At 50.5% G+C, this 14115-nt stretch overlaps 1 protein-coding gene across 1 annotated transcript; it reads left to right on the forward strand.

The window, feature by feature from the left end:
• Window positions 1-1970: 1970 nt before the first annotated feature.
• LOC138389166 (chymotrypsin-like elastase family member 2A) lies at window positions 1971-14113 on the forward strand. The gene is made up of 8 exons (XM_069477357.1): window positions 1971-2029; window positions 2319-2407; window positions 7353-7450; window positions 8525-8653; window positions 9150-9286; window positions 10191-10336; window positions 11260-11412; window positions 14009-14113. The coding sequence occupies exons 1-8, from the start codon at window positions 1990-1992 to the stop codon at window positions 14024-14026; spliced, it is 810 nt and encodes a 269-aa protein (XP_069333458.1). The 5' UTR covers window positions 1971-1989; the 3' UTR covers window positions 14027-14113.
• The last annotated feature ends 2 nt before the right edge of the window (window positions 14114-14115 follow it).

Genomic DNA, 14115 nt, shown 5'->3' on the forward strand with positions numbered 1-14115 from the left:
TTAAGCCAATTTGAATGAAGTTTTATGTCACTTTCAAATGGGACAGCAAAGTGGTAAAACAGACTGGACTTATGTCTTAGATTCCCCTCCCTGCTTTGTAGATGGGCAACCCCAGGCCAGAAGTCCTCTGTGAATTGCCCAAGGTCACTCAGCAAACCCACGGCATGTGCCACACTGGTGTTTGTTCCGTGGCCTCAGACAGGAAAAACCTTATTTTTATATTAAAACAAACACAGATACAGGGAGCAGAATGACAAATTCACATGAACCTTTATTAACCTTTAAGATAAAACGAGACTTCCAAAACGGTCGTTTTCTGCAGTGACTGCTACGGACTATAAACAAGAGTCCAAACTGCTACAGGGAGTGAGGCGGAGAGTGGGGACTGGAACCCGGGTCTGCCGACATCTAGTCCAGTGGGATTCTGCACCCTAACTGCCCTCATATTTGCATGATCCTTGGGAGACTATGAAGTTCTTTTACACCCACTTTCTTACCCACACAACAGTTTTGCAATCCGGGCCTGGAGTGCTACCCAGGAAACTGAGGTTCAGAAGATAAATGGCTTGTCTGGGCCACAACACTCCAAACTGACCGAGCAAGGACTTGAACACAGGTCTTAAGAGTTCAAGTCCACCTTCCCCTCTGCTTTTCCAGCTGAGGCAAACACTGGAGTCTGTGATCACAAGCAGGGCCGGCTCCTCAGTGCCTGGCCTGCCGGGCACTGTGCTCTGCCCAAAAGCAACGAGCGTGAGGGTCTCAGGAAGAGCAAGAAAATCCATCAGGAAACCTGCTCACTTACTCCACCTTCCCCTCCAACAACAGGCTCATGGCAGTACTAGGAGGTGATGCACAATGCTGTCTCCATGGTATCAAAGTGGTGAGCTTTGGAATCAGACCAACGTAGGTTCAAATCCCCATTCTGCCACTTAGAAGCTGTGTGATCTTGGGCAAGTCACCTTACCTGTCTGAACCCAGCTTCCTCTTCTGAAATAAGAGAGCCTCTTAAGGAGTTTTCTAAGGCTTAGATCAGGTAACAAATGAGAGTGCTTGGTGAGTGTCGGCTTGCCTATCTTTGTTTGTTCTTTGCAGGAAGCTCCTGTTTTGACCCCATGTGGAAGATGAAGTTATTAGGCAAGTGCAAACTTCTATTGTCTTAGGCGCAGACGATGAAACCCAACCTGATACATCCCAACAAAGCCCTCTTGTGCCAGGGTTCTCCTTCATCCCATCACTGGGGCTGCCAAACCTCAATTGTGTGGGTCTGCCTTGCCCCTCTGAGGTGTAGCACGTTCCCCACATTATGCAAATCCTACCACGGTGTTGTGAAACAGACTGGACATGGGGTTCTCTTCCTGTTTCACATATGGATAGCCTTGCCTCGAGACTTACATGACTCATCTAAGGTCACACAGCAAGCCATGGCGTGGCCGAGGACAGGCTTTCTCAACCCCAGCACCATTGACATTTGGGGCTGAGCAAGTCCTTGTTGTCCTGTGCATTGTAGGATGTTTAGCAGCATCTCTGTTCTCTACCCACTAGACGCTAATAATACATCAACCTCTGCCATGACAACAAAAATATCTCCAAATGTCAAATGTACCCCAGAGGGCTAACCCAGCCACGCTAATAACCACTGGACTAGAATGCTGTTTGTTCAGCATGCCAACTTAAGACTTTTCTTACAAAACACAACCCCAAGGTCCAAAAATCAATATTTGTCTTCCTCCCCTAACAAACAACATAATCTCTTGAAAGTAGATAAACCCATATTACAATATCTACCTTTGGCATTTTTTTCAAAATATTTCAAGGGTGATGGTTGGGATAAAATACAACAAAAAAAATATTTGGACACAAGCTCCTTTTTCTGCTGGGCTTTGGGAAAATCCCCATCTTGCGTGCTCCCAGTGTATCTTTCGCTGATAAGCCCGCCCATAAGACGAGGGCATCAGCCAGGCCAGCCTTATAGAACCCCAGGCACACACCATGATCAGAACTCTACTGCTATCTGCATTGGTAGTTGGAGGTAAGCCCTGTCACCCAGAGACCCTCGTTTTCAACCCCCTGGTGGGGGTGGGAATGGGACCTTCCTGCCTTCCCCTCTCCCCCTCCCCGCCCCCATTGCATGCAGTCCTATAGCTATAAGAAAACTGGAGTGGATGTCAAAAGGACCGAAGCAAAGAGCAGAACTCTATGACCTCTTGGGATCCTTCCAGAACTAAGATTTTCTATTTAAGGGGTAGGAATGCTGTGAGTGTAGTGTACGTTGCTTGGGTCACTGCTACCTGGACTCACAACCCTTTCTCTTACTACAGCTCTCAGCTGTGGGAGCCCCACTTACGCACCCCAGGTGTCCAGGGTGGTTGGAGGTGAAGATGCGAGGCCCAACAGCTGGCCCTGGCAGGTGAGTCGACCACGCTGTACGTCCTCCCTCCCGGCCCCACACCCCTCACATCACCCCTTTGCCCTTCCAAAATAGACTCTATTGGGCTGGCAGAGATGAGGATTGGTGGGCAGTGTGGCCACTTCACCAATAAAATATACTTCTGTGGCCTGGGCCAACGCTGGGAGTCGGGGAGAGGTGCCTCTTCCAGCTTCAATAAGGAGCTGCTCCACCCCACTATTCCTGCCCACAAATTCACAGACATAGTCTTACTCTGCTAACCAATCAGACGCTTGCATACAAATGCACTGTTGTGCTGTGAACCATTCATCACTGCCTATGCAAATGAGCCTTGCTTTAAGGAACCAATCAGTGCTGCTTATGCAGATTAATTCTTAACTACAGGCAAAGCAATGAAAATTGATGTTACCAATGAAAATGAATGTTTCCTTACGTTCATATAATCATAGTGATAGCAGAACTAAGATGCCGAAGGGGCACGGGCACAAAGTACTAGGACTGTGGTTAGTCCAAGTGCAGTGGTATTTACAACTAATTGATCACAACCAGTTACAGATTGCTTTGTTCCTTCTCCACTCACACTGCTTCATTGGACCAGCCTTTAAAAAATAAAAAATTACTAGGACATGTTAGTGGTGGGACTAACCCACACCCACCCCAACTTGAACTCCGCCTCAAGCAATCCTTCTGCCTCAGCCTCCCAAGTAGCTGGGATTACAGGTGTGCACCACCCCATCCAGCTGTCAGTGACAGGACGCTCAATGGAAATGTATGGAGCTCACATTGTCATAAATATATATCGGAAAATCTCTCTTGTCTGACATAACTGGGACTGAGTAATTGAAAAGCTGATTATAGAGAAATTATTTGAAGTCACACATATATGCTTTAAACATTTTATCTTAATTTAGACCATGTAAATATAATTCATTCACCAATCTTTTTAGTCCTTAACTGTCTTTCTCCTATAAACCACCATTCATGATATATCATCTACACGTTCGTTTCTTTACAGTAGAAACTTTGAGACACTCATGAAGCATTCTGAGTCATGAGCCCATCCAGACTTTTAGGACTTTTCCCCTAATCTTTCCATTTTCTCTCAGACACTAATTCACGAGAAATTTTTTTTAAGAGCAACGGTTATCCAGTTGCTCCCAAGCATTTAACTTAGTTCCCATATAAATCACAACTCTCTTTTTGAGCTCATATTTTGTTAGTTACACATTTAATCAAATTTCACTATTGCAAGCAGAACGGACACAAACAAGTGTGGGAGCAAACCCGGCTGAATTGGGCTGAGTTTCTAAACCCAAGAGCTGGGTGCATCTAGGGGCCTGCTGGCCTTGAGTGTTCAGGGTGCCTCGTGCCGCAGTCACTGTGTTTACAGGAGGAATGGCCACCCTCCAGGCCCTGCCCCTCAGCTAAGAGCGCGCTGTGGCTCACGCCTCCAGTCTCACCTACTTGAGAGGCTGAGGCTGAGGTGGGAGGATCACTCGAGGCCGGGAGTTTGAGACCAGCTTGGGCAACGTCGCGAGTCTTTAAAAATAATTTTAAAACAGAGAGGGCTAATGATAGAATGGTGCCGGATATTTCACAATTTGTATATTTGGCTTTATGTACTTTTACCACTTCTTTTGCTTTTCTCAAACTCACACCGTATTTCTTCTCTGGGAGGCTGGAGGAGGGGCCATGTCCCCTGTGCTGCAGGGCCCCAAAGCACAGACACACTTGTGCTGAGGTCGCCTCGGTGCCGCCGACCAAAGTATTTCCTCACGCTCTGGTGCCAAAGCATCCTTGCCTTGGCAGCCAGCTAATGTGAGTCTTGGAAGACCCTGCACTTCCTGCTTTTGTTTCCTCAGGGAGATTTCTTTATGGGGTGGGTGGGCAGCTCTAGCTGGGCGGGAACTCAGGGGAGGCAAGCAAGGCACTGACTTTAGGGGAAAAATTTAAGGGAGTAACACAAAATTCGGCAACCAAAATGAATAATATTTGCATGCGGTATTTTTTAAATCAGACTGAATACAAAAGTATCCATAATGAACAAAATATCAACATTTTAAACCAAACCAGGATTAACGTGACTCAGCACTGTACTGCCTGAGAGGACTCTTCTACCCGACACCCACCCCAAGACTGTGGCCCCAGGTCAATACCCCTAAAACCAATCCACCACACACTCAGAAATAAAGGGCTACGAGCTTTAGAACTAAAGTAGGATTTAAAGTTTTCCAAAAGTATAAAGTTTCCCAAAACAGATTCTTGGTCCAGGCGGCCAGGGCTCAAATCCTGGGGATGACCTGGAGCAACTCCATTGCCCGTTGGAGACATTAGAAATACTCTGGAGCCCGTAGGGCACGGAGCGCATTGTGCAGATGCACCTCAGCTGCCTTAGTTTACTCAGCTGTGAAAAGGGAATAATGATGCCGCCTCACGGGGTTGCTGTGGTTACCACGTGAGCTGCTCACATTCTGAGCTCAGCAGAGTGTCTGGACCCTGGCAAGTGCTCAAGATATTAGACCCGTAAAGTGTTTGTGATTACAGTATTAATTCCCCCGAGAGCACGGCACAGCGGGTTTTATGTTCCCATTTTCCAGATAAGGGAAGAACTTATCTGGGACCAGAAAGGGGACGTAATTGCCCTAAGTCGCCCAGTTAGCCCGGGGGACGGTGAGGATTCAAATTTGGTTCAGTCCTTTCTCTTTGGGCCACACTTTGCTGCCCACAAGTAACATGTATTACATGGACACAATTTCACAGCTGTAGGATGGCTTCAGCCTATTTTGAGATTGGGGGGGGCACTTTTAGGTGTTTTTGTCCATTTTCTCTGATTTTAAACATCTTTTTAAAAGCCAGTTCCTCTAAGGCCCCTTAATGTCGAGCAAATGAGCAACGCTCAGTGGCTAATCAGAAAAGCAGACGTTCAGAGAAAAGCAGGCGTCTCGGGACACTGAGAGAATCATTCCCCGCAGTGACAGGAGCCCTGGTCAGAGCAGGCCGTGCTCTGCTGTCACCTCCCTCTTTCTGCTTGGCCACGGCACAGACTTGAAAGGCAGGAGAGGAGGAATGAAGACGGGGGAAGGCATGGGACAGCCTCGTTAGAGACTGGGACAGTGCCAAATGCTGTCACCTTTAAGTTTATCAAACCTAAAGAGAAATCGTCTTTTATCAAAAAAAGAAACATGTTAAGGAGCCGGGAGTGGAAGGAAGTCAGGTGGACTCATGCATTCTCACGTTCCTGTGCCTGGATTTAGTCCTCGGGGAGAAACTAGAGGAACAGGTGACAAGATCTACAGGAGAGATCAGACCCTTGCCCTGGTGATTCCACTTTCATTCATTCATTCGTGCTCTCGTTGCTTACTCAGCACTTATTCAATCAATGAGTATTTATCACCCACCCACTGTGTCCCGGGCACTGTTTCTAGGCACCTGGAACGCAATAGTGGGAAAAAAAATTCAGGGAGCTTTTATTACAGTGGGGGAGTGAGACAATAAACAGTTGATGGGTGAATTCTTAACATGTCAGGTATGAAAGGTACAATGATGAAGAGTAAAATGGGACAAGAGGGAAGAGAGAGACATGTATCTGCTTGTGTGTGCACGTGTCCATGAGTGTGCATGTGTGCGCGTGCAGCATTTTGGACACGGTGGTCACAGAGGGGCTCATAGAGAAAGTAACCTTGAACAGAGACCGATAGGAAGTGAAGGAGAGAGCTATGCTGTTACTTGGGAGAAAAATATTTCAGGCAGGGGGAACAGCAAGTGCAAAGGCCCTGAGGCAGAAGTGGGCTTGGTGTATTTGCAGAACCGCATGGAGGTCAGTATGGCTGTAGGAGATGGGGTGGAGGCCTAGGACATCAGACAGGTCAGGAAGGGCCTAGGAGGTCATCGTATAGTTTGGGATTTTACTGTGTTCCAGGAGGAGCCACTGGGGTGTCTGAGTGAGAAGAGACATAATCAGACTTACATTTATTTGTTTTCTAGAATTTATTTATTTATTTATGGTTAGAGACAGGGTCTTGATCTGTCACCCAGGCTAGAGTGCAGTGGCATCATCATGGCTCCCAACAACCTCAACTCCTGGGCTCAAGCGATCCTCCCACCTCAGCCTCCTGAATAGGTGGGACTACAGGAGAATGTACCACACTGGGCTAATTTTTCTATTTTTTAAGAGATGGGGTCTCCTACATTGTCCGGGCTGGTCTTGAACTCCTGGCCTCAAGCGATCCTCTTGCCTCGGCCTCCCAAAGCGCTGGGATCACAGGCGTGAGCTATCACTCCGGGCCCCAGACTTACATTGAAAAGGATCATTCTGCCCGCTGTGGTGGAAAATGGACGAGTGGGAGCGGGGAAGACAGGACACTAGACAAGAGATGACAGTGGCTGGGCGAGCAGCTCAGTGGTGCCGGGGAGCAGTCACGCCACGTGTTCTGAGAGTAGAGCTGACGGCATTTGCAGATGGATTTGCATGCGGGATATGAGAGTAAGAGAAGAGCAAAGATGACGCCACAGTGTGTGACCCGGGCAGTAAGAAGAGCTGCCATTTACTGAGCCGGGGAAGCCTCCGGAAAGAACAGGGCTCGGGGCAGAATCCGAGAGTTTGCTTTTAGTTCCATTAAATTGGAGGGAGCTAAGAAATAGCTCCCAAGAAGGGGAAGGTCTCAACAAATCAAGCTGCAGAAAGATGTTCAGAACAATTATGTTTCAATTGTCTATTTAAGTTTTTGATATCTTGTTTATCCTGAATTTTTGTGCTCATTTTGATTTTTTAATAGATAGCATTAAAATGTTTTTTATCTTGATGGCTGAGTTTTTTGGCACCCCATTAAGTTTTGCACCTGTGAGTGCCTCACTCCCTTACCGGGTCCCAGCCCTGCTCTCGGGACACTGGACAGCAGCACGGCCTGGACCTTTCAGCCACCAGCGTGCCTGCGCTTCTCTACAGGTCTCCCTGCAGTACAGCTCCAGTGGCAAGTGGTACCACACCTGCGGAGGGTCCCTGGTGGCCAATAACTGGGTCCTGACAGCTGCCCACTGCATCAGGTAACTGCCACGCCCAGGCGCCCAGCCTGCGCACAGCCAGGGCGGCCTCTGGGAGGGGCCCAAATGGCCTGCACCACACTGTGCAAATGACCACCTGTTGGCCAAGGCACAAGCTTCGGTCCATCTATGCTTCTGTTAGTCCATCCATGGGTCAATACGTGGCATGGTCTCAGGGACCTGTGCCAGGCACTGAGGGAGGATGCAGAGGGGATGATACAATCCCTGCTCTACGGGGTTGTAGATGTGGCCTCTAGATATGGAATTGGGTTCCCTTGAGCAACTTAAATAACTTCTCCAAGCTTCAATACCATCACCTGTAAAAACAGGATAACAGAATTGAGTGTGGATTAATGGGGCCTGGCACTTAGTAAGTGCTCAATAAAAGTGAATCATAACATATACACCAATTATAAGGCCCAGGAGGAAAGAGAAGATTCTGTAACGTTGTTCACTTATCCTCTTCCTTCCCTGTGACCTCTGCTTATCACACCAGCTGGAACTCGCTGGAGATTCCGAGGTTCCGCAGGGGCGGTGGCACTCCTTGCTGTGGGTGGTTCCTTTCTTCCACCTAATTTACAATAAGTTCTACAAGGTGATAGGAAATTAATAAGGCCCGGGAGTCAGCAGTCCTGGCTTCTGGTCCGGATTTCTCACTGACTGCGGGACTCTGGACTAGTTAGCCCTCTCTGGGCCTCGGTTTCCCCATCTGAAAATGAGAGCTGGAGGGTTAAACTAGAAAACGCCCTTGAGGGCAAATAACTCCTGTTTCTCTGTGTTCATCTCATTGCCTCCAAAATAACATAGAGATTATGTTATTATAACTTTTGTATTGCAGCTTGTATTACTATAGTAACAATTATCACATGGTTGTAGTTATTATGCTGTATAGTTTATTTTATATTAGAACTAACTGCCCCTGGGGAAGAAAAATCCCCAAACTCCAGCTCGTGGCTCCCGCAGCGGTCACTTACATCCCCATCGCTATCCAAAGCCAGCCTCTGGAGGGGATGCATTGGGCTGTCCCTGCCTGTGGGGGCAGCGGGGAGCCCACTCCGTTTGGCCCCTTTCTCCCAGCTCCTCCAGGACCTACCGCGTGGTGCTGGGCCGGCAAAGCCTCTCCACTGAGGAGTCGGGCTCTGTGGCCGTCCAGGTGTCCAAGCGCGTGGTGCACGAGAAGTGGAACTCCAACAAGGTTGCCAACGGGTACGTCTGGGTGCACTTGGAGGGTGAGGTTGGCAAGGAAACAGCCAGGAGTCTCAAAGAGGCAGTGGGCTCAACCCCACCCCCTCCTTTGCTGCCTCTATAGGGAGGCAGAGGGAGCTCTGACTGTTAGACATGGAGCCAGCCCCAAAGGTCCCTGGGGTGGGGGTGTGACGTGGGAAAGGAGAAGCAAAGACTGCTAGAGTGACCCGGGTTTCCTGCCAGCTATCTCTGCTGGCCACCTGGCCAGCCCAGACCCTCACTGACCATGCAGCTACTCCGTGCCAAGCCTTGGAGACCCAGGGATGGCGCTGCAGACCCCACGGCCGTCAGGGGAGTAGGGCACAGTCTCTCCGCCTTCCCCCTCCCAACAAGGCCTTTGTCCTGCCTGTCAGGGTCATGTCCACAGAAAGGTGACAAGGGTCTCAGAGCTCTCCAAAGCCCCACAGGGCAGGGAAAGTCAACTCTCTCTTCGTGCTCTGCCTCTTCACTGACCCAGGTATGACATTGCCCTGCTCAAACTGGCTTCGTCTGTCTCCCTGAGCGACAAGATCCAGCTGGCCTGCCTCCCAGCTGCTGGCACCATTCTCAGCAACAACTACCCCTGCTATGTCACCGGCTGGGGAAGGCTGCAGAGTAAGTGGGGACCGGGAGGGAAGGGAGGTGATGTCGCCCCTGTCCATCCAGGGCCTCTCGCCGCCCTGGAGAGCTCAGATGGCATAGACTGGTAAGTCTGCCTGGGTTCAGATCCCAGCTCTCCCGCTAGATAGCTGTGTGACCCTGGGCACGTTACATAGCCTCTCCGTGCCGCAGTCCTCATCTGTAAAATGGGGATGATCATAGCACCTACATCACAGCGTTGTCGAGGTTGAAGGCGTGCTCCCTTGGGAGGCCCTTAGCCCAGTGCCTGGCACATTGTAGCTGCCGGGTGTCAGCTGTTGTCACGATGCCTATGATGGAATGAGACTTGTACAGACCACATGACATCTTCCGTATGGCTCAAGGCCAGAGTCCAGAACAGCATTTACTCTGTGACCTCGGGCTTCTGGAGCTCCACAAGGTCCCTGGAGACCTCGCCAGACCCTGCACTCCCCATATCAAAAGCTGTCCCGTGTGCCACTAACCAGTGAACTGTATAGTAGTGTAGACAAACAGTATAGGCACACATGGCTGCTCCCATGGCAACCCTGTGGATGGGAGAGAGTAACAGGGGCCAGAAAGAAGAGGTTACAGCCAAAGCAACAGCGAGACCCTGTTTCTACCAAAAATAGAAAAATGAGCCAGGTGTCGTGGTGCTGTGCGCCTGTATTCCCACGTACTCGGGAGGCTGAGGCAGGAGGATCGTTTGAGAGCAGGAGTTTGAGGTTGCAGGGAGCTATGATCACACCACCACCCTCTCACCTGGATGACAGAGAAAGACTCTGTCCCGGAAAAAAAAAAAAAAAAAAAGGAGCCAGACAGAAAGCCTAGCAGTGTCCACTACTTCCGTTTTTCTCAGGAGTCCCTTTGTCCCTGTAATGCTCTCTCTCTGGTCATTCAGCCAACGGGGCTGCTGCCGACATCCTGCAGCAGGGCCGCTTGCTGGTCGTGGACTATGCCACGTGCTCCAGCTCCAGCTGGTGGGGCAGCACCGTGAAGACCAGTATGATCTGCGCTGGGGGTGACGGCGTGATCTCCAGCTGCAACGTGAGTACAGAAAAGCAGGTGCCCCCGTTATGCCACCAAGTGTGGCTGGGGACGGGGAGAGGCTCTAGGAGTCCCCGGGTCAGCCCTCTTGCCTCCTGGAAGAAGCACCCAGAAATAGCTCCGGACCTAGCCCCTGACCTTTGACCTTGTGGACTCCAGAAAACATGTTTTGAGATTCTCCTTCCAGTGTCCACCCACTCAATGCTGGGAAGTCCTTCCTTGGGTCTCCTCAAGGTCTCTCATTACTGTCATCCTCTTGTTTATTCTGTCCTCTTGTAGGAATGGAGGCACGGGGAGGTATTCTCTGGGTGAGGATGTTTCTGGTTTATCTGTCGAATTAATCTCATTAATGGCCCAATGTGTCCCCTCAAGGTAGCTGCCACAGAAGGCTTCCTGGAGACGTAGAGCAGATCCTTTTGGACTTTGTCCCATAGTGCAAAGAGTGGGACAGAGTGGGACGGAGTGGAAGTAGCTCCACACCTTTCAGACCACACTGTACCCCACACTCTCCGCCCACATAGACAACCCCCTGGCCCGGGAAATTCGCTCACGGTGGAAGGACATGGCCAGCGGCAGTTAGGAGCCCGGCAGCCTAACTCCGGGATGTGCTCCCAGCTCCTTCACTAACCGCCTGTGCAGCCTCGGCAGGTCCCAACCTCCAAGACTGCAGTTCCCCCCTCGGTGGCCGGGAGCAGTAATAGTGCTCCTAGGTAAACCTCACGGGCTCTGTGAGGATTCACCGAGATGAGGCCCAGAAAGTGCTCGGCCCAGCGCTGGGCGCATGGAAGGGAGCGTTAGCGCTTGTCGGGATTGTGGTACCACCTGGAGCTGTGACACCAGGGCTGGCTTCAGAGGGCAGAGGGCCGCAGTAGAACACCAGAAACGCCATCAGCACGAGGGTTCTAATGCGCGGCCTTCCTCAGGGGGACTCCGGGGGGCCGCTGAACTGCCAGGCAGCCACCGGCAAGTGGGAAGTGCACGGCGTGGTCAGCTTCGGGTCCTCCCTCGGCTGCAACTACTACCACAAGCCCTCCGTCTTCACACGGGTCTCCAGCTACATCTCCTGGATCCAGTCGGTAAGAACCACGTGAGCCTGACCCCACGGGCACTGCCCTGCTCACCTGCCCCAGGAGGGCCAAGGCCACCCGGGGTCTGAGCCCCTCCTGCGTCCTGAGGCGTAGGCAGGAGCCCCCCAAGGTTTCTGTGTGCGCAGAGTTGGGTGCAGGGAACATGGAGAGTGGCCTTGTCTAAAGAGGCTGAAAACAAAGGATTTTCCTGAGGCATTAAGAGCGGGTTCCTTAGGATTAGTGGGATATTTGGGTTTTGCTTCGCTGTGTGTAGCCACAGACCCCACCAGCCAGTGCTAGAAACAGATTCCTCTGCAAAGCCCAAAACCTAACAGTTTGAGACCTCTGCAGCCTTAATTATTGGAACTCAATCCGCAGCCTCTCTTCCCACTTGGCTGGGGGCTCAGGTTCCTGGGACGCAGGACTTCCAGCTGTAGACGGGGACAGTCCCAGGCACATGGGGCTGAGGTGGTCGCCCTATTCTTGTGAATGTGAACTCAGCTGTCCCCTGTGAGCTTCCACACCAGCTCAATTTCTGTATTTTTGCATAGTGAACACACATTTGTTTACAATAACCATAAAATTATTTATTAAAAGAACAATAACAGTCACCAGTGTTAAGGAGCAGCCATGGATACAGCAGCGGTGAGCAGAAGCAGAACAGGAAGCGTCACCACGAGACAGGGGGACCCAGGGGAGGGCGGGGTCCCTCAGCCTGGTGATGGACACAGGGAGTGAAAAGGAGGAAGCTCTGTGCCAATCGGGGGCTCTTTCTTAACCACCCCTGGCATTGCCACCACCTCAGTTTGCTCTTCTGTAAAATGGGACTTGACCTAGACCAGGGCTCCTCCACATTCTTAGGAGCCAGAGCAAGTGACGGTTGTGGCCTTTGTGGCAGAGCCCCGAACACAGGGGAAAGCTGGCATCTGACTGCTTAAGTTTAACTAGCAGAGAACTGTTAGACTGAATTCAGCTGACACTTAAGAAACCAAATACGAACCCGCAGCCATGAGCATGTGGTCACAGGAGGAAAACTGCACTGTCAGAACAAGCAGGTGGCTGTTTCCAAGGTTTCCCATGAACACCTGCCAGCTCCGCGTTCACTGCTCTGTCTGCTGCCATTTCTTGCCAACACGTGCTCACAGGCCTCAGAGATTCCAGCAAAATTTGTTGGAGAAAAATGGAAATCAAAAAAACAGAGTGGCCGTTAATTAGCCTTTGTTTTTGTTTTTGTTTTTTTGGCAAATTGGGGGAAAGCCATGATTTCATTGGGCAGAGGGAAGTCTGAGTCTAGCTGCTGAGGTCCCGCCAGCATTTGAAAGGAGACTGGCCTGGACAGAGGATGCTGAGGGGCCTTTTTCCAGCCCAATCCCAGGACCCCTTTCCAGCCCCGGCTGCTGCGTGAGTCTCTGTGCAGCTGGTGCCCGCAGCACCTTTGGGGCTCAAAGCAGGGGCCAGGGGCAATTGTCCTCACTTGTCCCAGCGTCAGCTGTTCCCAGCAACACACACAAGCATGACAGAGCAAGCCAGACCCCAAAGCATGGCCAGACGGCAGCAAGGATCAGCCGGAAAAGCGAGCCTTGCAGGGCACTGGGCAGAGGTCCTGCATTCATGGGACAGCAGCCAGGGCAGGCACAGATGCCCGGGAACCAGTTCCAGAAGTGGAAGAGCCAAGCACCCAGCTGTCCTCGGGTTGGGGGCCTCCCGGCAGCTGCAGAGGGCCTAATGAAACCCTGCAGAGGTCCCAGCCCGGGGGCACACCGTGTGCAGCTTGGAGTCACACACAGCTGCGGCCCTCTGGGTGCTTGGGAGCACCTGCCTGGACAAAATCAGACAGGTGACAAGGTCAGGAAGCTGCCAACAAAAGATCTGAGCAGAGAAGCTTCAGGAGGAGACACTGGCCAAAGACATTAGTCCTTTCAACAGATGTCTCCTGAATGACAGCAACACAGGGACCTTCAGCAATCACTAGCTTTATTTTTTTTTCAAAAAGTAATACATACTCTTTGTAAAAATATTAAAATACGGAACAGCCAAATAGTGCTCCATATTGTGAACGTAATGATGGAAGGTTTCACCTGTTTCCTGCGTTTGACGCTTACACTGCTCGAGTGAACATCCTTGTACATAACTGTTGCACATGGGTCTGAGTGTTTGTGCTATGGCAGCTTTACTGGATCGTGAACTTGGCATATTAAAATGTTTAATAAATACTGCTAAACAGCCTCTGAAACAGGGTTACAGCCTCACCCACAGTGCTAACAGTGCCTTGCTAACAGCAGTTTTGATCTGAGAAACAAAGGAAATCTAAAAGCATGCCCATCCATGCATTTGGATTATAATTTTTAGGGGTTAACAGACCCCCTACTCTAAAACCCAAACAAGATCCAAGCTCAGACCCCCTTTACAGGAAGACCCTACCAGGTCAGTGAAAAGCCGGGATCACATCTTTTTCTCCCAAACATCACCAGAACTCCTCAGGCAGGAGCTACCCCAGCGCGGGCTGCCTGGGAATCACAGGAGTAGTGTAGCCTGGAAGGACAGGAAACTGCCAAGCGCAGCACCGCTGTTTGGTTAACTTGATTATTTTGTGTGCACCCTGCAGGTGATTGCAAGTAACTAACCAAAAGAAGTCTCCAGGACTGTTTCAGACTTGGAAAGGTCACAGAGGGAAAATGATATTATAATAAAGTAACAACTGCATGAATCACA

This window comes from Eulemur rufifrons, chromosome 8 (assembly GCF_041146395.1).
Source record: "Eulemur rufifrons isolate Redbay chromosome 8, OSU_ERuf_1, whole genome shotgun sequence".
NCBI classification, from domain to species: Eukaryota; Metazoa; Chordata; class Mammalia; order Primates; family Lemuridae; genus Eulemur; species Eulemur rufifrons.

Coding starts and splice junctions, on each gene's coding strand:
- LOC138389166 (XM_069477357.1), top strand. CDS start 1,990: ATGATCAGAACTCTACTGCTATCTGCATTGGTAGTTGGAG. Junction 8,654..9,149: donor TCCAACAAGGTTGCCAACGG/GTACGTCTGGGT, acceptor TCACTGACCCAG/GTATGACATTGCCCTGCTCA. Junction 10,337..11,259: donor GCGTGATCTCCAGCTGCAAC/GTGAGTACAGAA, acceptor GGCCTTCCTCAG/GGGGACTCCGGGGGGCCGCT.